The sequence below is a fragment of the Gorilla gorilla genome, chromosome 9 (assembly GCF_029281585.2).
Source record: "Gorilla gorilla gorilla isolate KB3781 chromosome 9, NHGRI_mGorGor1-v2.1_pri, whole genome shotgun sequence".
Lineage (NCBI taxonomy): Eukaryota > Metazoa > Chordata > Mammalia > Primates > Hominidae > Gorilla > Gorilla gorilla.
In genome coordinates this window covers 78,905,182-78,930,107 of record NC_073233.2, presented here as the reverse complement: position 1 = coordinate 78,930,107, position 24,926 = coordinate 78,905,182, and the positions used below count along the sequence as shown (strand labels likewise).

At 49.8% G+C, this 24,926-nt stretch overlaps 1 protein-coding gene across 2 annotated transcripts in view; it reads left to right on the top strand.

The window, feature by feature from the left end:
- SHANK2 (SH3 and multiple ankyrin repeat domains 2) overlaps nucleotides 1-24,926 on the top strand; it is a 691,655-nt gene that overhangs the window by 166,581 nt on the left and 500,148 nt on the right. For both annotated transcript variants that reach the window (XM_055356048.2, XM_055356047.2), the window contains exon 10: nucleotides 11,352-11,468. In XM_055356048.2, the coding sequence (XP_055212023.1) occupies nucleotides 11,352-11,468 (117 nt within the window). The remainder of the gene's footprint in view (nucleotides 1-11,351; nucleotides 11,469-24,926) is intronic.

Genomic DNA, 24,926 nt, shown 5'->3' with positions numbered 1-24,926 from the left:
TAACATATTATATATAATATATAACATATATAATATATAACATATTATATATAATATATAACATATATAACATATATTATATATAATATATTATATAACATTGTATATAATATATAACATATATAACATATATATTATATAACATATATTATATAACATATTATATAACATATATATTATATAACATATATTATATATGATATAATATAATATATAACATATATTATATATGATATAATATAATATATTATATAACATATATTATATATGATATAATATAATATATTATATAACATATATTATATATGATATAATATAATATATTATATAACATATATTATATATGATATAATATAATATATTATATAACATATATTATATATGATATAACATAATATATTATATAACATATATTATATATGATATAACATAATATATTATATAACATATATTATATATGATATAACATAATATATTATATAACATATTATATATGATATAACATAATATATTATATAACATATTATATATGATATAACATAATATATTATATAACATATATTATATATGATATAACATAATATATTATATAACATATATATGATATATAATATATAACATATATTATATAACATATTATAACATATTATATATTATATAACATAATATATTATAACATATATTATATATTATATAATATAATATATAACATAATATATTATAACATATATTATATATTATATAATATAATATATAACATAATATAACATATATTATATATTATATAATATAATATATAACATAATATATTATAACATATATTATATAATATAATGTATTATATAACATATTATATAATATAATGTATTATATAACATATTATATATAATATAATATAATATATTATATAACATATTATATATCATATAATATAATATATTATATAACATGTTATATAATATATAACATGTTATATAATATATTATATAACATATATTATATGTTATATAATATAATATATAACATATATTATATGTTATATAATATATAACATATATTATATGTTATATAATATAATATATTATATAGCATATAACATATAACATATATTATATAGCATATAACATATATATATTTTATATATATATATTTATTTAAGATGGAGTCTTGCTCTGTTGCCCAGGCTGGGGTGAAGTGGGGCAATCTTGGCTGATTGCAACCTCCGCCTCCTGAGTTCAAGCAATTCTCTTGCCTCAGCCTCCCAAGTACCTGGGATTAGAGGCGTGTGCCACCACGCCCAGCTAATTTTGTATTTTTAGTAGAGACAGGGTTTCAACATGTTGGCCAGGCTTGTCTCGAACTCCTGACCTCAAGTGATCTGCCCTCCTCAACCTCCCAAAGTGCTGGGATTACAGGAGTGAGCCACCATGCCTAGTCTAAAGTCTACTGATTTTGAGAGCTGTCACTGATATCATTAAAACAGGAGTGCTCCTGGAAGAGGAACATTTAATTTCAGATTTCCTTTAATGAACAAACCCTTCCAGGCACATGACAGAGGCTTGTCTTTGTAAAAATGGTCAAATGTGTATAGGACCCGTAGCAAACCCAGGCACATGACAGAGGCTTGTCTTTGTAAAAATGGTCAAATGTGTATAGGACCCGTAGCAATTTGGGGGCATTCATTGTCCTGAGCTGCTTTAATTGCACTGTGATTCTATATCCTCAGAGCTGGTTACTTCTCATTGCTGTTTCCCATATGAGTTCACAGGCCCAGAGAGGGCAGGTAACTTGCCCAAGGCCACGGAGCAAGCAGTTGGCTGAGCTGGATTCACTCCTGGCCTGTCTCTTACCAGAAGCCTGGTTCTCTTTGCTGCCTGTAGGGTTCTCACATCCAAACCACTCACAGCACGTTTGTGGCAGAAGAAATTACAGGGACAGGTGGGTTTTCCTGGACCTCACTGGGCTGTGCCTGGCTCTGCCCTCTCGGGAGAAGCACCTCCGAGCTCTCAGGCTGATGGGCTTTGCATTTAAAGTCTGTGTCTCTGTTCTAGCACCTGGAGAATGGACAGCCCTGTCCCAGGGTTCTGGGCGTTCATCGTGTGGGAGAGCCTGCGCGGCCACAGCCAGGCCTGCTCACAGATGCTGCAGGTGTACTCCAGGGTTCCCCAGGCCGCTGCTTTCCCATCATTGTCTCAGGCCAGGTGCACATGGCCTAAGGGCACATTTCAGATCCACCCTCCACTTCACACAGTGGGGATATGCCCCGTCCCCACAGGCTGATGTTAGAAGAGCCCCTTTTGAGCTCAGGCTGTCTGCAAATTATCTTAAAAGTTGTTATTTGGGCCGGGTGCGGTGGCTTACGCCTGTAATCCCAGCACTTTGGGAGACCAAGGCGGGCAGATCACGAGGTCAGGAGATCGAGACCATCCTGGCTAACACGGTGAAACCCCATCTCTACTGAAAATACAAAAAAAATTAGCGGCAAGTGATGGCGGGTGCCTGTAGACCCAGCTACTCGGGAGGCTGAGGCAGGAGAATGGCACGAACCCAGGAGGCAGAGCTTGCAGCGAGCTGAGACTGCACCACTGCACTCCAGCCTGGGAGACAGAGCAAGACTCTGTTCCCCCCACCCCCAAAAAAAAGTTGTTATTCAAATTACCCTGTTTTGTTTTGTTTTGTTCTGTTTTTGATTACCAAAAAATTACCCATACATCATGGAAATCTTGGAAAATACAAAGAAGTATAAAGAAGCAACTTAAGAAACACCCCAATGCATTCCCACAACCCAAGGACATCAGGGGTCAGATTTGGGGGTATTCATTCTGTATTTTTAATTGCTAAAGACTTTTACATCCACCGTGCAACTTCACAGCATGCTGGCCCTGGCCACAGGGGGTGTGGTCCTGGAGAGGATGCCGCTTGGTGAGGGATCCAGACCCTGCGTTTCCATGTGCTGAACCCCGGTACCTTCCTTGGGGCAGAGCCTGGCTCCCTCCCTCCCTCTCTGAGTTTGACTCAGTATCTTCGGGATGAGGGACTCTCCTCATGCTGTCTGTTGGCCATATTCTGGCCTGGGTGTTATGCAGCCTGGGGTTGCAAACCCACCTCATCGCTTGCTGGCTCACCTGAGCAAGTGCCCCACCCTCTCTGAGCTTGTGTGCTAATCTCTCAGGTTGGCTGAGTAACAGTTTGTAGAGCTCTGGAGACAGCTATGACAGAATTTACGTGAGGCATTTTCTGCAGTGCCCGGCATAGACCAGATGCTTAATAAATGTCCCTATCATTATTGTCATCATCTGTCACCCCATCATCATCCTCATTGTCATCATTGTCATCATCATGTGGCCGCATCTGACGTCATCATTAGAAGTAAATAATACATTAGGCTGGGCACAGGGGCTCACACTATAGTCCCAGCAGTTTGGGAGGCTGAGGCAGGCAGATCACTTGAGCCTAGAAGTTCAAAACCAGCCCAGCCAACATGGCGAAACTTGTCTCTACCAAAAATACAAAAATTAGGGCATGGTGGCACATTCCTGTAATCCCAGCTACTTGGGAGGCTGAGGTGGGAGGACCCCCTGAGCCTGGAGGTGGAGGCTGCAGTGAGCCAAGATTATGCCACTGTACTCCAGCCTGGGCAACCAGAGTGAGAATCTGTTTCAGAAGGGGTGGGGGGGGGGGGGCCGTTAAGAAACAGTCCGTTGTATTCAGAGAGTGCTGACCACACCTGCTCCCAGCCCCTCGTTTGATTTTGCTCCCATTGTGCAATGGGTGTGACATCAGTCTGAATGTTGTTACTGGCTGCTATTTGTTATTTATCGCATTTAAATGAAGAGTGTCCGCCTTAAAGAAATAGTTTTGGGCCACAGTGACTTCTCCTCTCCTCCTGCTCCAGGCTGCCCCCTGCCCATCCCTGGCTGGACACCCTCAGCTCTTGAGCCTCTCTGGGCCCCACGGTGAGGGGACAGGCCCCTGATCCTCCCAGGCCTGTGAGAGGTTCTTTGCTGGAGCCCCACGTTATGTCGTTCTGGGTCCAAGCTTTCTGGTTACCTTCCTGCCAGAGTGGTACTGTGTACAGCCCGGCGTGAGCTGCCTGGTAGAGATGGGAGTCAATGCTTGACTGGAAAGTTAGCATTTAGAATGAGATGGAGCCACATGGGGTGTGGTCTTCCTTCAGATTGAGGTCTTTCTAGTGTACTGTGGTACCCACCGTGTCCAGGTGCTGAGGCGATCACTGTCCATCTAGGTATTGAGGTGATTGCTGTGTCCAGGCCCCAAGATGACCATTGCCTAGGCACTGAGATGACCACTGTTCAGGCACCGCAGTGACCACGGTGTCCAAGCCTGGGCTTGGTCACAGTAAGCACAATGCCAGGTAGCACAGGAAGGGCCAGCGTGAACAGCAGCCAGGTGGAGAGCCCAGGACCTCCACAGTGCCAGCCAGGAGTGGCTCATTCTGGCCAGGGGACGTGGGAGCACTGTTGGAACCAGGCTGTGGTGCTGGCAGGTGACCCTCAGATCTGGGCAGCTGGCAAGCATTGGCCCCGGGGGGGCATTGTGAACAGGGTTCTGGCCCTTTGTGCTGGCATGTGCTTGGCAGCCTTGGAACTGGGACCGAGCCTCACTGTGGGACGTGGGTGCTGGCAGGTACTGCACCTTTCCAGATGAGCACCTCCAGGGTGTGAGAGTGTGGGGTCCCTGCCAGGTGGCAGGACCGGAGCACGGGAGCCCTTCCCCATGTCACTCTGGACCTGGGGCTCAGGGTCTGCCCCTGGGCACAAGCGGCCGAGCCTCTGTGGCCCCCGTGTCTGGAGCTGCAGCAGTGAGCTGTGCTTTCAGGGGATCAGCTCTGAATTGACCTGGGAGGTCAGTTCCATATTCTGAGCCCCTCTGGCCTGGCAAGGTTCTGTTTGGAGAAGGAAGAGAGGCATCCTCTCTCTCTGAGCCTCCAGAGGGAATGAGGACCCTTGAGTACCTGCCTTCCCAGTCAGCCCTGACTCTTCAGGGACATGCGGGGAATAGGAGAGGGGATGGGTGAAGACCCCAAGACCAGCACCCCACCCTCTGCACTTTGGCAGGTCCTCTATCCTGCCCTCCTGACATAGGTGACATCTTCAAGAGACCTCATCTTTCCAAAAATCATGTTATGAGAGCGATGGGCTCCATGGGGAAGGTGGGCAAGGGCCGCAGCTTTATGTGGGAATGCCAGTCATCTCTCCTTTTGGAATTATAGTGTGATGTCTTTTGTCTGTGATCATTTCAGGCTGAACAGCACACATTAGTAGACCCAAAGTGATTGTGTTCGCTGCATAGGGCTGCCACTGCAAAGTTCCTCAAACAATAGACATTCATTATCTCACAGTTCTGGAGGCTGGAGTCCCAAACGAAGGCGTCGCAGGGCTGGTTCCTCCTAAGTCCTCTCTCCTTGGCTTGCAGACACCGCCTTTTCCCTGCATCTTCACAGGGTCGTCCCTCTGTGTGTCTGTGTCCCCAGCTCCTCTTCTTATAAGGATACCAGCCAGGCCAGATGGGATTAGGGGCCCCCTAATGGCCTCATTTTAACTTAATCACCTCTCGAAAGACCCTCTTCACATACAGCCCCATGCGGAGGTACTGGGGGTGGGGACTCCAACGCATGAATGCTGTAGGGATGCAATTCAGCCCGCAACTCCAACAAAACCGAACTAGCCACTTTCTGGTTTGCATCACAGCCCGTCCGCTGCCCGTATTCCTGCATTCATTCAGGTGCATTGGCCTCCTCGACTACTGGGCCAGCAGGAAGACCACAGCCAGCCTTTGAAAACCATGGTATGCGGGGCCACGGAGCAGTTGGTGGCTCAGGCCATGCGAGGGGGATTTGCTTGTGTTTGGACACGACGTTGTTTCTCTACTGACGGGTAGCCCACTTCCTGACCCAGTGAGAGCTGAAATGATGTGACTCTTTGTTGTGTGGGCTGTGGTGTCTCCACCTCATGTCACAAGGCATATGTTTTGGGAGAAATGCCTAAGTGTGGTTGGGAACAATTTTGTTTGGGGCACAGAGCCAAGCAGAAGTGATAGGGGGTTCGTCTCAGCCGACCTGTGCTGCTCCCCTGCAGTGCAGTGACCTCCCCGCTGCTCTGGTTGCTGTGCTGGGCATTGCACAACCCCAGGTGGCGCCATTCCTCTTGCCATAGTTTTAGGTCCTGTAGATGTATCACCAGTGTCCAGCAGGTGGCGTTAAATGGCTTGAAGGAAGGAGCACCCTTTTTTCTAATTCACACCGTCTTGTGGTTGCACAGGGCGGGCGGGATGCTAGGCATCGCTGGGGCAAACAGTCTCGAGGGGAGCCATCTCCAGGTGCCCCTGCCCAGGCCTCAGCAGGAGATTCAGAGGCAGCAGACATGGGTGGAGCCTCCCACACATGCATTTTCCAAAAAGCACCTCAGTAGAGTGGGTACGGGGTGCAGGTGTCAAGGGCAGTGTTTTGCCTTTCATCCCATTACTCTCCACCCTCCTATCACCCTCTCAGCTGTCTCTCAACAGCCAGAGACCAGACACCCTTTTCAAAATAAGAAAAGGAGGTTAGTGTTGCTTCTCTTGCGGGAGGATGAATTCCTTCCTTTAACACTTTGGTAGCTTTCAGTATCTTTGTGTCAAACGAGTTCGTTCTTTCTTTCCTTCTTTCCCTCCTTCCCCACTTCCCTCCCCTCCCCTCTCCTCTCCTTCCCTCTCCTTCCTTCCCCTCCCCTCCCCTTCCTTCCCTTCCCCTCCCCTTCCTTCCCCTCCCCTCCCCTTCCTTCCCCTCCCCTTCCTTCCCCTCCCTTTCCCTTTCCCTTTCTCTTTTTCTTTCTCTCTCTCTCTTCTCTCTCTTACTCTTTCTTTCTCTCTTTTCTCGGAGTCTCACTCTGTCTCCCAGGCTGGAGTACAGTGGCGTGATCTCGGCTCACTGCAAGCTCCGCCTCCCGGGTTCACACCATTCTCCCGCCTCAGCCTCCCAAGTAGCTGGGACTACAGGCGCCCGCCACCACACCCGGCTAATTTTTTGTATTTTTAGTAGAGATAGGGTTTCACTGTGTTAGCCAGGAAGGTCTCGATCTCCTGACCTCGTGATCCACCCACCTCGGCCTCCCAAAGTGCTGGGATTACAGGCATGAGCCACCACACCCGGCCTATTAACTTTCTTTTTAAAATTGTAAATGACTGTTTCCATTTCCAGCTTATAGAAGAGTTGCAAGAATAGTACAAGGAACTCCCATATGCCCTCCATGTGGAGAGCACATTTGAGTGGTGACGGTGTCCCAGTAACGTCCCTGATAGAAGAGGATCCAGCCTGGGACCTGCCTGGAGCCTTTCCATCTGGGAGACTTCTTCGGGCTTCCCTTAATTCCTGTGGCTGTGACTGTTTTGAAGATTTTGGGGCGGTCATTTTGTTGGCTTTGCTCAGTGTTTGCTGGTGATGGGATCCAGCATATGCATTTGGCAGGGATGCCTTAGAAAGGATGCTGTGCTGTCAGCATCACGCCCTCACGGGGACACATGGGGACCATTCGCCTGGTACTCATTGTGGAGGTCACACCGACCACCTAGTCAGGTGGGGTCTGTTGGGTTTCTCCTCTTTTGATGCAGGGCAGGTGAGCCCAAAAATGGGGGCTTAGCCCAGGAGGGCTCTTGGCTCCACCCAGGAAAGAATTCAAGGGCAGGATGGTGATGTTGGCAAAACCTTTATTGAAGCAGCTGTGAGCAGCAGCAGAGACTGCTCCTTGCAGAGCAGGGCTGCCCCAGAGGCAGTGTGCCCAGAGCAGCAGCTCAGAGGCCGGGCTGCACTCACATTTATACCCACTTTTAATTACATGCAAATTATGGGGCAGGTTCTGCAGGAATTACTAGGAAAAGGGTGGTAACTTCTGAGTGGTCAGGCCATTGCCAGGGAAAGGGGTGGTAACTTCTGGGTGTTGCCATGGCAACAGTAAACTGATGTGGCACACTGATGGGCGTGTCTTATGGAAAGCTGCTTCTGCCCCGCCCTGTTTTAGCTAGTCCTCAGTTTGGTCCGGTGTCTGAGTCCCGCTTCCTGAGTCCCACCTCTCCTGCCTTACTTTGCTCCTTTGTAATTAATAGATCTTGTTTGGTGATCTTTGAGGCTATGCAAAAATCTGTTTTCTCATACCCCTTTCACCTAACAGTTTTGGCATCCATTGGCCTTTCTTGGCAGAATTAATGCTATTATGGTTGCTAAATGGAGATTTTTTTTAATCCTACCATTGCTTCTACATTATTAGTTGGCTTGCTGTTGTAAAGAAAAGCTTTCTCTTCTTGTTTATTTATTCATATATTTACAACAAGGCAGACTTGCAGAGTTCTCTTTATTCAGGAGGTAATAATCTGTTATTATTATCCCAGTTTTAGCCAGTGGGTGTCCCTTCAGGATGGCTCCTGTGTCCTTGGGACACAGCCCCATTGATTTTTTTTTTACCATTTCCTTTATTTCTGGCACAACAAGATATTTCAAGCTCACCTTGCTCTTTCCCTGCCTCAGGAATCAGCTGCTTCTCCAAGGAGCCTGATTCTTTTTAGTGTGGAGTGGTATTTAGAAGCCAAAGTGCAGGTGCTTGGGGTGCTGATGGCTGCTGGGCTGTTGCTGGTCCTGCACCCTCTCAGTAGGCAGAGTTAGGGATGGGTAGACACACGGGCATCCACATTTTCATTTTTATTAGTCTCTATATTAGGAACCGTGCGTTTCTACTGATACTCCCATTCCAAGCCAACACCACAAAGCATATTCTAGTTTTCTCCTGTACTGTATTTGTAACTTCCTTGACAGTGAGAGCCCAGCTCCCATTCCCTTTCCTGAGTGTCCTTGTGTGTGCAGAGCCCTGCGTGCAGCCGTCTGTGAACCCTTCTGCCCACCACCTGGCTTGGATCCCCCTCACCCCCCTGCATGGCAGCTGCATCTTCCTCAGCAGGTGTGAGCTCCGTGCCTCAACCACCAGGGGTTAAAACAGAAAGAAGAGACTAGCTGAAATGACACTTAAAAAAAAAAAAATTACTGCTAGTGCTAAGACTGTGGGATTCTGGGTGACTTTTGGTTTTTGTTCAGCCCTTTTCTGTATTTCCTGGGTTTGTGTGTTATAAAACAATGGATGTGGGAAAAGTGGAAAATGGAAGCATGCTCTTGGGAACACGCCTACGAGACATCCACCCGGAGTCAGTGGCTCCGTTTCATCTGTTCCCATTGAGCCTATTTTGCCCTTGCAAGGGAAGAGTGCTCTGGTGCCATCTGACTGATGGAACTTACAAGCTCATAAATTCGGATTAACCGGGGGAAGGGGAATAATGAGTATGGATTAATTGTTCAGTGTCTTTATGCTAACATTAGTTGTCTTTATTGACCACAGAGCAATTAAATTAAGCTTTAACAAAGTGTTGCCTCCCAGAAGTCCTTTGGGGAGTGCCAAATAGCCGGGGATCCTTCAGTTCAAGGAACACAAATCCCAGTGCAAACGACTGGGTGAGGGGAGAGAGTTATGCCTCATTGTTATGTCCCTGAAATTCCAGGGTCAGTTGCAGCTTAAAGGGGTTTAGACAGTGTCATCTTGGCTTTGTGCATGTCTCTTCCTGTCTCCTCTCTTTCTCTCTTTCTTTCCTTTCCTTTCTTCCTCTCCCTGCCCCTGTCACACATCCCTTCTGTGTTGAGGGTCCCAGCAGCTCCCGGGCTCTGTCACTTTTCTGCTCCCCACTCTGGAAGAAAGAAAGAACTTTTTCCCCAGTAGTTCTGACAAATGTTCTAGCTTGGGACTTGGCAGCTTCTCTAAGGTCAGCTGGGCGTCCCTTACTGTGCCTGGGGAGATGGAACCTGATGGCTCCTGCCTGTGTCCTGTGCCTCTGCAGGAGCAGGGTGGGGAGGCCTTCGCTGGACCTCTGAGAGTGGAGCTGGGGTAGCCCCCAAAGGCAAACACAGGTGGAGTTCCCAGAAGAAGGGGCCATGGGGGCCGGGCAGGTGACAGCAAGGAAACCTGCAACAGGGATCTACTTTATAAATTAATGAGATTTGTGGGAGACACAGCAATGGTAAATGGAAATTTCTCATGTGTGTATGGTTTTTTTTTTGTTTTTTGTTTTTTGTTTTTGTTTGTTTTTTTGTTTTTCTTTGTTTTTTTTTTTATAGCTCATCCAATTAATAGTTTCAATATCTTCCCTGTCATCTTTCCTCACTGTTAATTGCTGAGGTGTAGCTCTTTCTCGTGGACCCTGAGAAGGTGAAATTCACCTCTATCTGTCTCAATTAGCAGTAGAGCAGGATTCATGAGAACCCCTTCCTGGGCTACCATGGCGCCTACTGCTCTCAACACCCCTAGGCTGCCTGCCCTTGGTGGGGCTCACCTCTTTCCCTCCCGACCCTGGGAGTGAGACGTGTTAGGTCGGGACCGACTTTTCTCCAGGTCCAAGGTTGTGGCCACCAGGTCGAGCAGTGTGTGGCTGGACAGAGGGGCCCTCATCACCTGCGTGGGGACCTCCCTGGCCCCTGTGAGCTTGGGTGGGGAGGGGCATCACTGGCTCACCAAGTGCTGACTCAGTGCCCAGCCTCGTGTGAGGCCCTGTGGTGTTCTTTGTCCCACGTGATTCTCATCTGAACCCTGTGAGGGTTGAGGGTTGTTTCTGCCTACAGATGAGGGTGCACATAGGTGCTCAGGTGAAAGTTCTGATAAATGGTTCAGGCCTGGGTCTGTTTGACCCCTGGGCCCTGATGGTTCACAAGTCACACATGTTGCAGTTCTCAGAGAGGAGTTATCATAGTGTGGGTCTGCCCTACCCCTGCGTCCTGCAACTTACTTAGGAGCTGGACTGCATTAAAGCAGTCGTGGGGCCATCCGTTGCGCGTCGAAGGACAGGGCTCACTCCTGTGGATGCAGTGCAGGGCTCTGAAGGCCTCTCCTGGCCATTTTGTGCTGCCCCCTTGGAAGGGGGAGCTTGGGTAACCGAAGCCGGGTCTGAGCCTTCTGGTTTGCATCTTGTGGAGCTGGGCACTGAGGTTGGGAGAAAGACGTCCTGCACCTCTGGGCTCTAGGCCCCGGGATCAGGATGGAAGGGACTTTGGGGCCCCTTCCCAGACCCTCTGTCTCACAGCTGAGTACCAGTCCCCAATCCCACCATGAAGGTCTTTCTCCCTGATCCACAGCCAGGGGTCTGGTGGTGCATGCTGATGTCTTTGGAGCGCTTGCCCAGATGGTGGGTGGGTGGTTGGGGTCCGCACAGGCCCTGCCCTGCCTTGGGGTTCTGGTGGAGCAGCCGAGTGGCTGGTGTACTTTGTGTGTGCATGCGGCCGTCGTGGCGGAGGGTTCCTGATTCACAGCCTGGGTTCTGTGTTTCAGGCCTGCAGGTACGGGCACGTGCAGCACCTGGAGCACCTGCTGTTCTATGGGGCAGACATGAGTGCCCAGAATGCCTCGGGGAACACAGCCTTGCACATCTGCGCCCTCTACAACCAGGTGAGTGCTGAGCGCGTTTAAAGGAAATAAGGTATACAGTGGTCCATTTCCAAAACAAAGTGCCTTAAATTGGCTTACGTCAGCCGGGCGCGGTGGCTCACGCCTGTAATCCCAGCACTTTGGGAGGCTGAGGCGGGCAGATCACGAGGTCAGGAGATCGAGACCATCCTGCTAACATGGTGAGACCCCGTCTCTACTAAAAATACAAAAAATTAGCTGGGCATGGTGGCAGGCACCTGTAGTCCCAGCTACTCAGGAAGCCGAGGCAGGAGAATGGTGTGAACCCGGGAGGCGGAGCTTGCAGTGAGCCGAGACCGTGCCACTGCACTCCAGCCTGGGCTACAGAGCGAGACTCCGTCTCAAAAAAAAAAAAAAAAAAAAAAATTGGCTTAGGTCAGCAAACTACAAAAGAAACAAAATATACTAAGCCCCTGCTTAAATAGCCAATGCCTGCTTGTCAGCCCCTGCCCCTTAGTGGCCCTCACCCAAACCAAAAATGTTTAGTCTAAGATGAAACTTTGCTAGCTTGCAAAATAGCTCGCATTGTCTGTTCTTATCAGCCTGCCCAGCTATTTGGGTCATAAGTCAAATACTTAAAAAGCCCCTAAGTTAATTAAAATTGCAACACATTGTGGACTGCAGCAAAACACAGCGAAACAATCCTTAAAAAAACACGTAAAGCCCCAACCCAACAACCAATAGGCAACGTCCAGAAAAATTGTAACCCATAGTACTCAGCCTTTGAGGAGCTGGGGGAGGGACCTGTGCACTGGGGGATAAATTGCTTGTTGAAACCGTGCTGGGTGTGCCTGCCCATCAGACACCTGATTTGCAAAACCATCATTAAGAGTCTCACTTTCGCTGTTCTCCGGGTCCCTAAGTCCATTCTTCAGGTTTAAACGGGTAAGTTTGTTTCTCACACGCTGCAGTGGCATGAACCCCAGCCAGCCCTGACCCTGGGGGGCACCGGGAAGGCCTTGCAGGGGGCATCTCAGGTCATCCTCACCTGCTGCCTCGGTGGGAACTGTTACCCTGTTGTAGAAGGGAGGAAACAGAGCCCCAGGAAAGCAAGGCGAACATCCCACTCCCACAGCTGGTGCCAGAACTGGGCTCAAGACTCAGGTCTGGTCAGTGCCACGCCTCCATGCTGTCCATGCTCCATAAGATGCGTGAGGAGCCGGGCTCTCTTGTCCACCCTCCATAGCTGGGATGCAAACTCTGTTCAGTTCTGGAGTCAGCCATCTACCCCGTCAGCAGGTCTCTATATGGAACATGGAGAGGGGCAGATCAGAGTCAAGAGATGGGGAAGGACGTGGCGGACAAAGCCCCAGGATAGTTCTGGTACCCCCACCAGGCATGCGTGGCACCATCACATGGAAAAAGCAGGCCTGGCCGGGCGCGGTGGCTCACGCCTGTAATCCCAGCACTTTGGGAGGCTGAGGCGGGTGGATCACGAGGTCAGGAGATCGAGACCATCCTGGCTAACACGGTGAAACCCCGTCTCTACTAAAAATACTAAAAATTAGCCGGGCGTGGTGGCGGGCACCTGTAGTCCCAGCTACTCGGGAGGCGGAGGCAGGAGAATGGCGTGAACCCGGGAGGCGGAGCTTGCAGTGAGCCGAGACCGTGCCACTGCACTCCAGCCTGGGCGACAGAGCGAGACTCCGTCTCAAAAAAAAAAAAAAAAAAAAAGAAAAGAAAAAGAAAAAGAAAAAAGCAGGCCTTCCAGCCAGGTGCAGCAGCTCATACCTGTAATCCCAGTGCTTTGGGAGGCCGAGGGGGGGTGGATTACTTGATCTAGTTTGAGACTAGCCTGGGCAACATGGTGAGACCCCATCTCTACAAAATTTTAAAAATCAGCCGGGTATGGTGGCATGTGCCTGTGGTCCCAGCTACTCAGGAGGCTGAGGTGGGAGGATCACTTGAGCCCTGGGGGGTTTAAGGCTACAACAAGCCAAGATCATGCCACTGCACTGCAGCCTAGGTAACAGAGCAAAACCCTGTCTCCAAAATAAAAATTAAAAAAGCAAGCCTGGCCAGGCGCGGTGGCTCACTCCTGTAAGCCCAGCACTTTGGGAGGCCAAGGCAGGCGGATTGCTTGAGGTCGGAGTTCAAGACCAGCCTGGCCAATGTGGTGAAACACCATCTCTACTGAAAATACAAAAATTAGCCGGGTGTGGTGGCATGTGCCTGTAATCCCAGCGACTCGGGAGGCTGAGGCAAGAGAATCGCTTGAACCTGGGAGGCGGAGGTTGCAGTGAGCTGAGATAGTGCCACTGCACTCCAGCCTGGGTGACAGAGCAAGACTCTATCTCAAAAAAAAAAAAAAAAAAAGAAAGAAAAGAAAAGAAAAAGAAAAAAACAAAAAGCAAGTCTTCCACCACTGCATGGGACAGATACGCCCCAATGTGCTTTTTCGTTAAGTGGTAAAATACACATAACAAAATTTATGCCATTTTAACCACTTTTAAGTATGCAGTTCGGTGGTGTTAAGTACATTTACATGGCTATGCAATTGCCTGCCATTCATCTCCAGAACTCTCTTAATCTTGCAAAATTGAAACTCTGTCCCCATCAAATGTAACTCTCCCCTCTCCTCAGCCCCTGGCAACCCCTGTTCACTTTCTGTGTCTATAGATTTTCCTGCTGTAGGGACTTGATATGAGTAGAAACATAAAGTGTTTGTCCTTTGGTGTCTGGCTGATTTCACTGAGTGCAATGTTTTCGAGGTTTGTCCACGCTGTAGCCTGTGTCGGAATTTTTGATCCTTCCTTTTTAAGCTGAATAATAGTTTTAAGGTAAATAATACTCCCTTGTGTGGATCATGTGCGTGGACATCTGTCAGGGGACCCTCGGTGGCTTCCACCTTTTGAGTGTCGTGGATAATGCAGCTATGAGCATAGATGCAACCATGTGTTCAAGACCCTGTTTTCATTTCTTTCGGGGAAAAATGCCCACAAGTGGAACCTTGATGTGAAAAAGCAAATCATCTTCACACTTCCCTGTAAGACCAAGTGTGAGAGCCGAGGAGAGCAGGAAGTGAATGTGTCTAGGAAACACTGAAGGCTTCTGGGATGTGAGCCCTGCCCTCTGGGAGGCTGCATCCTAAATGACAAGGCCAAGTGACACCCCGCCCAGTGTGTGCACCGTGGCCTCACGGGGAGGTGAAGCGGGGGCGCAGGGGGCTGTTGGTCCCGCAGGAGGCTGCTGGTCCTGTAGGAGCGGGGAAGCCATGGGGGGTTAAGTGGTGGGGGCAGCCTGTGGAGTGGAGCTGGTGAGAAGGGGCCCTGGGCTCACGGGGGCATAGGTGGGGTGCAGGCACTGCTTTAGGAGGACAGGGGGCTGTTTCTCTGTTTCCTTGGTGCTCAAAGTCAGATGAATTCCTGGACATCACTATTGAAGGACTTCTCTGTCCGTGCCTTCTTTTTTCTCTTTCTCTGATCTTAAGGAACTTCAAATCTGGAGGGTGTCGAGATGTGGATGCTACACTAAGCGGCAGAGCAGCGTGGGGCGGGAGGGTATGTGGCTCTTTATCCTGGAGGAACAGAGGGAGATCTCAGAGGAGGAACTCTGCTGGATGCCCACGGCTCTTTGTGCCAGGGTCCATCCTCTGCAGGCTGTCAGCATTCTCTTCCCATCCCAAAGCAGTGCTCCCATCCTATTGGCTCATGGTGGCCTCCGGGGTGGAATCTCAAGCCTCATCCTTTACCCAAGCCATTCCCCAGCCCTTCCATGGCTCCTCACCAGCCCAGGCCCCTCCAGCCACTCTGCTGGAGTCCCACTTTGCTTCTAGCTGTTCAATCTTCCTGGATTCTTTGCCCTGGAAAACTCCTATGCATCCTTCAAGATCCAATTCAGACTTCCTGACCCTCAGTCAAGCCTTCTGCTGATGACTCCCTCACATAGTTGTACATTTTTCTCTGCAGCCCTTTGCGAGACATAGCCAGGGCAAAATGTCCAGGACCAGGCAGTTATTATGCCTTCCCTGTTTTCTCTGCTGATGCTCCCTTCCCCTTGGGTCCACCTGAGAGGAAGCACGTGTGGATATCATCAGAGGCATAAGCCGCCATCTTTCATAGCTGTGGTTGGGTAGCATTTCAGCTGAGCTGTGAGCAGCATTTTGCAGAGCTGCAGACTTCCCCCACTCAAAGAAAGCACATTGATGTGGTTTGTATGCAGCTGTGTCCCTAGGTATGCCACGGGGTGTGAATGCTGAAATGTCTGTGTGAGTGTGGAGATACATTACTCAGCTGCATTAGAAAAACACATCATGAGGCTTGGCTGTGGCTGGTAAACACATCTGCACCAACATCTGCTTCCTAATTACTGCTTTGGATGGAAAAAACATTCCTTAATTTTCCCCAGTAGATTGCAAGCACATTTTATCTTGAAAACTCAAGAAAAGTCTGTTTTTTGTCACTTGAAATAATTGTGGACAAGATGGTATTTGAAAGTGTTGATGTTTCTTTCTGATTAGAAAAGGTTAACACATTTTGATGATCTGTATTGAGCTTGACTTGGTATCACTCCATACTCCACATGCCCCATATCTGTCCTATGCCTCAGCTGCCGGCTCCAGGAGGGTCCCAAGCTGGCTGGAGCTCTCAGGACATCCTCTCCCCACCTCGGGCCTCAGGTTAGCACATGAGCCATCTGCTTTTGCTATAAAGAGCCAGTTGGGTAACATTTTAGGCTTTGCATGTCGCATGGACTCCGTCATAATGATTCAACTGCCACTGTAGTGCAAAAGCAGCCATAGACAGTATGTAAATCAGAGTGTAGCCGTGTTCCAATAAAACTTTATTTACAAAACAGGGAGTGGGCCGATTTGGCCTGTAGGCCGTTCTTCTCTAAGCCTTGGAATGGAAGGCTGCATCTCCTCCTCTCCCCCATCTGTCTTATTGATGGATCCCACTCCCCAGGATTGAGTGGCTTCTCCTGCAGCCAGGAAGCCTCTGGAGGTAGTATGGAGAGCTCTCCCCTTCCAGGGCGGACAGCTGTTCCAACTCCCGCCTGTGTGCCCCCTCTTCTGTCTGGATAGAAATGCATTAGCTGGCTCCCCTGGTTTTGATTTCCAGCCTTGCCTAGCCTCCAAGAACCAATGGGCAGGGTCATAGGCTCTGGACTGGTTGGCCCCTTGACCTCTGGCTACAGTGTCAGTCGGAATGTCTGCGAGTGGTCTAGGATCCAGCTTCGTGTATCCCTCATACTCCTCCTTCGGGTTCTAGGGTGTCTTTAATCTCCTCCTTCATGCCCTTCCCAAACTCTATGGAGTGTCTCACTGATGTAGTTAAAGAAGCTGGTCCAAACCACATCTTGTGTGATGCCAAGAGAGGCACAGCTTCATGTCTGCGTCTTCCAGGTGCCAGTAAGTGACCGGGAGGAATGCAGAACCCCTACCTTTGTCCTGCAGGCACTGCATGTTGTACTTGACCCAAAGCTTCTTTCCTTCCTGAGTCACCATTTGAACACCTTGCTATACTCACTCCCCCTTGTCTACACATGTATGAGGCATGTGGTTCATTAGAGCAGGCACTCATGCAAGCAGCAGAAACCACTCTAGCAACTTTAAGCAGAAAGGGTGCCATACAGGGCACACACACACAGGGCATGCAGGGAGTAGTGTTGAACAACAGGCTGTTCAGGGATGGGACAGAGGTGCCTTTGAATCAAGACAGGATTCAAGGAAAGGAGTCAGGAGGCAGCCCTGAGGAAGTGGAACAGTAATTCAAAGAGGCATGGTGGTCTGGGTTTCATCTGGACTAGCCCATTGCCTTGCCTTGCTATGCTGTCCTGGACAACCTATTGTCTCTCTAGGGCCCTGGATTTCTTTATCTGTAATGTGGGGATAATTAAACCAAATTCACAGGGTTGCTAAGAGGCTAAAAATAGAAAACAAATATATGGTAATATGGTATTCCTGGAACATAGTAGATGCTCAGTAAATAGTGGCTGTAATGATAGCAGTGGTGTTAGTGGTGATGGTGAAGGTGGTGATGATACTGTTGCTGATGGTCGTCATGAGGCTGGCGATGGTGGTGGTGCTGATGATGGTGGTGATGATGAAGGTGGTGATGGTGAGGCTGATGGTGATAATGATGAAGGTGTTGATGATGAAGGCGGTGATGGTGGTGGTGGCAATGATGAAGGTGGTGATGATGGTGGTGGTTGATAGTGATGATGGTGAAGGTGAAGATGATGATGGTACTGATGGTGGTGGTGGTGATGGTGACAGTAACCATGGTAATGGTGATGGTGGTGGTCATGGTGACAGTGATGCTGATGATGGTGGTTGATAGTGATGGTGCTGATGATGGTGGTGAGGGTGGTCATGGTGATAGTGATGGTGGCCATGGTGATGGTGATGATGGTGGTGGTTGATAATGATGATGGTGATGATGGTGGTGGTGGTGGTGATGGTGATGGTAATCATGGTGATGGTGATGATGGTGGTCATGGCGACAGTGATGGTGATGATGGTAGTGGTTGATAGTGATGGTGCTGATGATGGTGGTGAGGGTGGTCATGGTGATAGTGATGGTGGCCATGGTGATGGTGATGATGGTGGTGGTTGATGGTGATGATGGTGGTGGTTGATGGTGATGGTGATGGTAATCATGGTGATGGTGATGACAGTGGTCATGGCGACAGCGATGGTGCTGATGATGGTGGTGAGCATGGTCATGGTGATGGTGATGGCAGTGCAGCAGAATAAATGAGGTTTCTAGCTGAGCTGTAACCTCCACATTGGAATTACCCAAAGAACCTATGAATAGTACAGCTGCCAGGCTTCCAGCCCATAACCCAGAATCCCAGTGATGCTGAGGAATCTGCAGAGCAGCAGCTGGCTCCACTGTGAGACAGGACCAGCATACCAGACTCCATGCCCATTAAGGTCTCTTTCCATTCTGCCCTCACAGAGCATGACCAAAGTCACTATGGCATCTAATGGTGGCTTGACAGCCCTTCTCCCTGAACATGGCCTGTGGTCGCCAAATACACAGTCATGGTTGCAGTGTTGCATCATGCTGCTGGGGAACTTGTCAAGCAAAGGCACTTTATTTGCCTTCCCTAGATATTCAGATTCTTCCAGTCTCTTTGGATGAGTCTTACAGCCCTTGAGCTTTTCTGCTACAGACACTGGGGGTCAGGATGCAGTCTTCTGTTGTCTAGGACTGTGCCAAGCATTGCTGGGCATTTAGGATTCACAGTTTCTGGGCTCTAAACAGCAGGAGTGTCTGTCACTCAGTGTGCCATTGAGACTACTTGTGTACATCACCCCCTTCCTCTTTCTACTTGTAGATTAAGTCATGGTACTAATGATGATGGCAGTGCTGATGGTAATGATAGTGACGGTGATCATGTTCATGGTGAGTGACGGCAGGTGATGGTGATGATGATTGTGATGATGGTGGTGATGGTGATGGTTGTGATGGTGATGATGGTTGTGATGGCGATGGTGGCGATGATGCTAGTGATGATATGGATGGTGATGGTGGTGGTGGTGATGAGGATGGTGGTGAGGATGGTGGTGACAGTGATGATGATGGTGATGGTGGTGATGCTGGTGATATTGATGATGATAGTGGTAGTGGTGGTGGTGATGATGGTGGTGATGGTGATGGTGACAGTGGTCATATTGTTGGTGAGCGATGGTGGTGGTAGTGGTGATGTTCATGGTCATAGTGGTAGTGGTGGTGGTGGTGATGATGGCAGTGATGGTGATGGTGGCGACGGTGATAGTGACGATGGTCTCATTGATGGTGACTGATGCAGGCTGGTGATGATGATGATGATGGTGATGCTGCTATTGACGATATTCCTGTAACAAGCCTCTCCTTGTTAGATCTAAAAGCACCCAGGTGTATGGATTGTTACATGTGCTTTATCAGTTTTAGGCAGGCCTTACCACCTCCACACTTGTAATAAAATACACTATGATTAGAATGTTCTCTCTTCTTTTATGAAATCACCTAATTAGGGCTTTGATTGTAAGTATCAAATTGTGTCTAATCCGTCAACCCCTCACCTCATCCTGGCTCTCCAAGAGCTCCAGAGGGAGGGGAGCAGCCTGGGGTTCATTTTTCTGCCCTGGATGACGAAGGAGTGAAGCAAGTTTTAAATATCAAAGGTTACTAGGCTAGGTCAATTTGTCTGGAAGGTACAAATAATAAAAAACAGTCTGCCTGTCTTTGGTACCAGCGCGAGCCAGGGTAGGAAGACATGGTGTTTCCTGTTTGCGTCTGTGCCCTTGCTGGTGTCCCACGGAGAACCTGTCCGAGCTGTGGCAGCTCCCATGGGGCCATCATGGGGTGATGGCCCCCTGAGCATTGGGCGTTGTGGGTGTGGGTCTCGCTGAATGGTGACGGTGTCCGCATGCCCTTTCCTTCACCTCCCCCAGCTCTGGTGGGTGGCTGGCTTGGTTGGCTTTCCCTTTATACAGGCCAGAAGATGCAGGAGTGGTCAAAGGCCGCTCCGTTAGTAAATGAGGAAGCCAGGTTTCCAACCCACGCCTTGTGGATGCATTCCTGTAACCCACTGACTGGGGAAGGGGCCTCTACTGGGCACAGGTCAGGCAGAAGCACCTATGCCCACGGCAGTGAGGGGTGTGTTCGTACTTACCCTGGCCCTTACTTACAGGCACAGTTCTTCAAGGGGAGGGCTGGTCTGAGGGACCAGGTTCCAGCCCTGTCCCAATGACACCAGCGTCCCAGCCACTTCCCCGTTTTACTCATGCAGACATCTTAGTTGTTTTTACATTTATGGCTGCCCAAAAGGCCTTATTTCAAAAGATAGCTTAACCTGAAAACAAACTCCTAATTTACACTTTGGAGTGTGCAGTAATTTGTGTCTGTGACATTTAAGTGAAGACAGCCTCAGTGCCATTGAAAGGAAATGGCTTGACAGGGCCTGGAGCTTCCGAGTTAACATCCTGGTTGCAACGTTGTCTGTGCCTGTGGGCATGTCTGCCACCAGTGTTTCTGCTTTTGACCTCTGCCTTCTCTTACGTCATGCCCATTTGCTTATGAAGACACCCCACCCACTTCTGTCTCCAGAAGTTCCTTGGCTTCACGGACCCCCTGCCCACCTTCCCTGCTCACTGCTCATCTCCCTGGGAGACTTCTGCACCCCCCCAACTTCCCCACTCACTGCTCATCTCCCTGGGAGAGTTCTGTACCCTCCCCCCAAGCAATTTCCCCACTCACTGCTCATTTCCCTGGGAGAGTTCTGTACCCCCCCAACTTCCCCACTCACTGCTCATCTCCCCGGGAGAGTTCTGTACCGCCCCACCCCAACTTCCCCACTCACTGCTCATCTCCCCGGGAGAGTTCTGTACACACCCCCCACCTCCCACCAACTTCCCCACTCACTGCTCATCTCCCTGGGAGCATTCTGCACACACACCCCCACCAACTTCCCCACTCACTGCTCATCTCCCCGGGAGAGTTCTGCACACAACCCCCCCACCAACTTCCCCACTCACTGCTCATCTCCCTGGGAGAGTTCTGCACACCCCCTCCCAACTTCCCCAGTCACTGCTCATCTCCTCGGGAGAGTTCTGTACCGCCCCACCCCAACTTCCCCACTCACTGCTCATCTCCCTGGGAGAGTTCTGCACACCCCCTCGCAACTTCCCCACTCACTGCTCATCTCCCTGGGAGAGTTCTGTACCGCCCCACCCCAACTTCCCCAGTCACTGCTCATCTCCCCGGGAGAGTTCTGTACCGCCCCACCCCAACTTCCCCAGTCACTGCTCATCTCCCCGGGAGAGTTCTGTACCGCCCCACCCCAACTTCCCCACTCACTGCTTATCTCCCTGGGAGAGTTCTGCACACCCCCTCGCAACTTCCCCAGTCACTGCTCATCTCCCCGGGAGAGTTCTGCACCTCCCCCGCCAACTTCCCCACTCACTGTTCATCTCCCTGGGAGAATTCTGTAACCCCCCCCCAACTTCCCCACTCACTGCTCATCTCCCTGGGAGAGTTCTATACCCCCCCCAACTTCCCCACTCACTGCTCATCTCCCCAGGAGAGTTCTGCACCACCCCCCCACCCAACTTCCCCACTCACTGCTCATCTCCCTGGGAGAGTTCTGTACCCCTCCCCCCAACTTCCCCACTCACCACTCATCTCCCTGGGAGAGTTCTGTACTCCCCCTCAACTTCCCCACTCACCGCTCATCTCCCTGGGAGAGTTCTGTACCCCGCCCCCACCAACTTCCCCACTCACCACTCATCTCCCTGGGAGAGTTCTGTATCCCCCCCAACTTCCCCACTCACCGCTCATCTCCCTGGGAGAGTTCTGCACCCCCCCTCAACTTCCCCAGTCACTGCTCATCTCCCTGGGAGAGTTCTGCACACACCCCCCCCCAATGTCCCCACTCACTGCTCATCTCCCTGGAAGAGTTCTGCACACACCCCCCAACTTCCCCACTCACTGCTCATCTCCCTGGGAGAGTTCTGCACACCCCCCACAACTTCCCCAGTCACTGCTCATCTCCCTGGAAGAGTTCTGCACACACACACCCCCCAACTTCCCCACTCACTGCTCATCTCCCTGGGAGAGTTCTGCACACACCTCCCACCAACTTCCCCACTCACTGCTCATCTCCCTGGAAGAGTTCTGCACACAGACCCCTAACTTCCCCATTCACTGCTCATCTCCCCGGGAGAGTTCTGCACACATGGCTTCCACCTTCTCATGGCTGTTGTCTCACTGACACAGTTTGGTCAGACTTTCACCCCTGCTTGCTCAAACCCAGTCACACCCACATGGCACTTCCATGGTCCCGTCTCTGTCCCCATCCAGCTCAACGTTTCTGTGGCATCTCTTGGCGTCTGCACTGCACACTCCTGTTACCCAGATTCCCTCCTGCAGTGACTCCCGAGGTGACCTCCGGCGGGCCTGTCTGTGTCCTTGTACGCCTTCTAGAAAACCCCAAGAGTCCCCAGTCGGAGTCTCCCAGCTCACTTCTGCCCTGAGCTCTGGCAGTGATGTCTGCTCCTTGCCAATGGCCCCACATGCCAACCTCTTAGGAGACTCCAGTGCGGCAGCTGCTCCCCACTCTGTAAATAACGCCCTTCCCCTGGAGCTCAGGCCCGAAACCTGGCCACCTCCTGTTTCTCAGTGTCCCTTTCATCCCGGGACTTGTCCATTCCCTCTCCACCCTCTCTGGGCCCGTCTACCCCTCTTGTCCCCACCACCCTTCTCAGCCTTGCCTGGGGCCCTGCCGTCTCTCCCTGGGACTATGTATTCACCATCCAGCCTCTTTCCTTCCAGTCTGTCTTCCCTCAAATCCACTTTCTGTCACCCAAGTTCTTCATCCCTCCCCTGCTGAGAACCCCCTTTGCATAACCCAGGGCTTGTGTCCTGTGCCCTTCTCTCCTGCCCAGCCCAGCTCATCCCAGCTTGCTGCTGCCTGGCCCCACCACTGCCTTCCTGCCTCCCGGCCCTTTGCCAGTTTCTACTTCGGTTCTTGGTGCTCTGCTGGGATGGCCTCTGCCTCCACCCAGCTGTCCCCAGGCTCTCTCTCCTCCCATCCCAGGACTCAGCTTGCCCAGCCAGCCGCATCCTCTCCACTGTCTGCATCGGACCCACCCATCCTGAGGTTGTGTGGTTGTTTTCTGTGCCCCCTCTCCAGCCCAAGCCTGGCAGAGACCTTGACTTTCTGGTTTGCATCTGTGTCCCCAGGGACTAGGACAGTACCTGGCAGCTCCATGAGGACTCACAGCATGCATCGATGAGTGGCTTTCTCTGTCTGTCTCTTCATCTGTAAATGGAAATGATGGGGTCCGGGGAATCCAGCAGCCAGTGGGAACTGCAGGTCTTCATCTGTAAATGGAAATGATGGGATCTGGGGGTCCAGCAGCTGGTGGGAACTGCAGGTCTTTATCTGTAAATGGAAATGATGGGGTCTGGGGAATCCAGCAGCCAGTGGGAACTGCAGGTCTTCATCTGTAAATGGAAATGATGGGGTCTGGGGGTCCAGCAGCTGATGGGAACTGCAGGCACACTCTGTTCTCAGCGGGCACAGTGCGAGCCCCAGGAACGCTCCTTTGTGGGGAGGTACATTTATTAAGGGAAGTGTCTCGGAAAATTCATGCCAAGAGAAAAAGTGGCAGTGAAAATGATATTCTTCTTGATGCTCGGGTCTTCAAAAAGCATTCCAATTGCTTCTATATTTATACTTTACTGAATTATTTAAAAGGATAAAGACCTGTCAGATAAGATACACCTCTGAAAGGAATCCAGGGCAGCCAGCAGCCTCGCAAGGGAGCCAAAAGCTCCCACCAGCACCTCCTGGATCACAGTTTTTCCTTTCTCCTCCTTTCTGAAGCTGCAAGTCGTTGCAGTTCTTCACATTAACCTTCTCTGTAAAATGGGCCTCCTGTTCTCCCTGGCAGAGAGTTCTCCCATACCTTGAGAGCCCTAAATCAGAGGGAGCGGGTAGATGTGCATTTTGAACTGCAAACACACATGTTCACACACGTGTACACAGACACATGTGTGATATGCATACATACATGGAGGTATCATTGTTATTAAGCCAAGTGAACCATGTACCCTTGAATTTCAAAATAACTAACTGGAACCTGAGCTCTTTTTGACGTCTGGGAAACACTGTGGTGATGGGTCGGAGGTATGATATTGACTCCGTCAAAGTCATTGAGTGACCGGAGGTAGTGGAGGATTTTTCTTGGATCCTACCTGTATCGCCCTGGAATGGTAGTGCCTGCTGAGGATTTATTCTTAACTTTCTATAGGAAGTACATGTCCTTTATAATAGGGAATTTTCTTTTCTTTTCTTTTTCTTTCTTTTCCCTCCCTCCCTGTCTTTCTCTTTCTCTTCCTCCTTCCCTTCCTTCCTTTTCTTTCTCTCTCTTTCTCTTTCTCTCTTACTCTCTCTCTCTCTTTTTTTTTTTTTTTTTGAGACAGGGTCTTGCTGTGTCACCCAGGCTGGAGTGCAGTGGCACGATCACAGCTCACTGCAGCCACGACCTCTTGGGCTCAAGAGATCCTCCTGCCTCAGCCTCCCAAGTAGCTAGGACTACAGGCATGCACCACCGCTCCTTGCTAATTTTTTTCATTTTTTTGTAGAGATGGGATCTTGCTATATTGCCCAGGCTGGTCTGAAACTCCTAGACTCAAGCGATCCTCCCGCCTCAGCCTCCCAAAGTGTTGAGATTACAAGTGTGAGCCACCATACCCAGCCTATAATAGGGAATTTTCAGAAAAAGTTCTTACTGAGAAATAAGAGGAGATGGGGAAGAGTGTCCCAGGCTCCTCCCTGAGCAGGGCTCTCATATTCTGAATTCCAATTCGCCAGGCCACTCTCAGCCATCTGGGTTTTGCCGGTGCTGGGTGATTCTTCTAGGCCACTGGGCCAGGGTGCAGTTACAGCCCAGAGCAAATGGGTGAGCAAGACCCCCAGGGGACAGCTTTCATGTCCCCACTGATG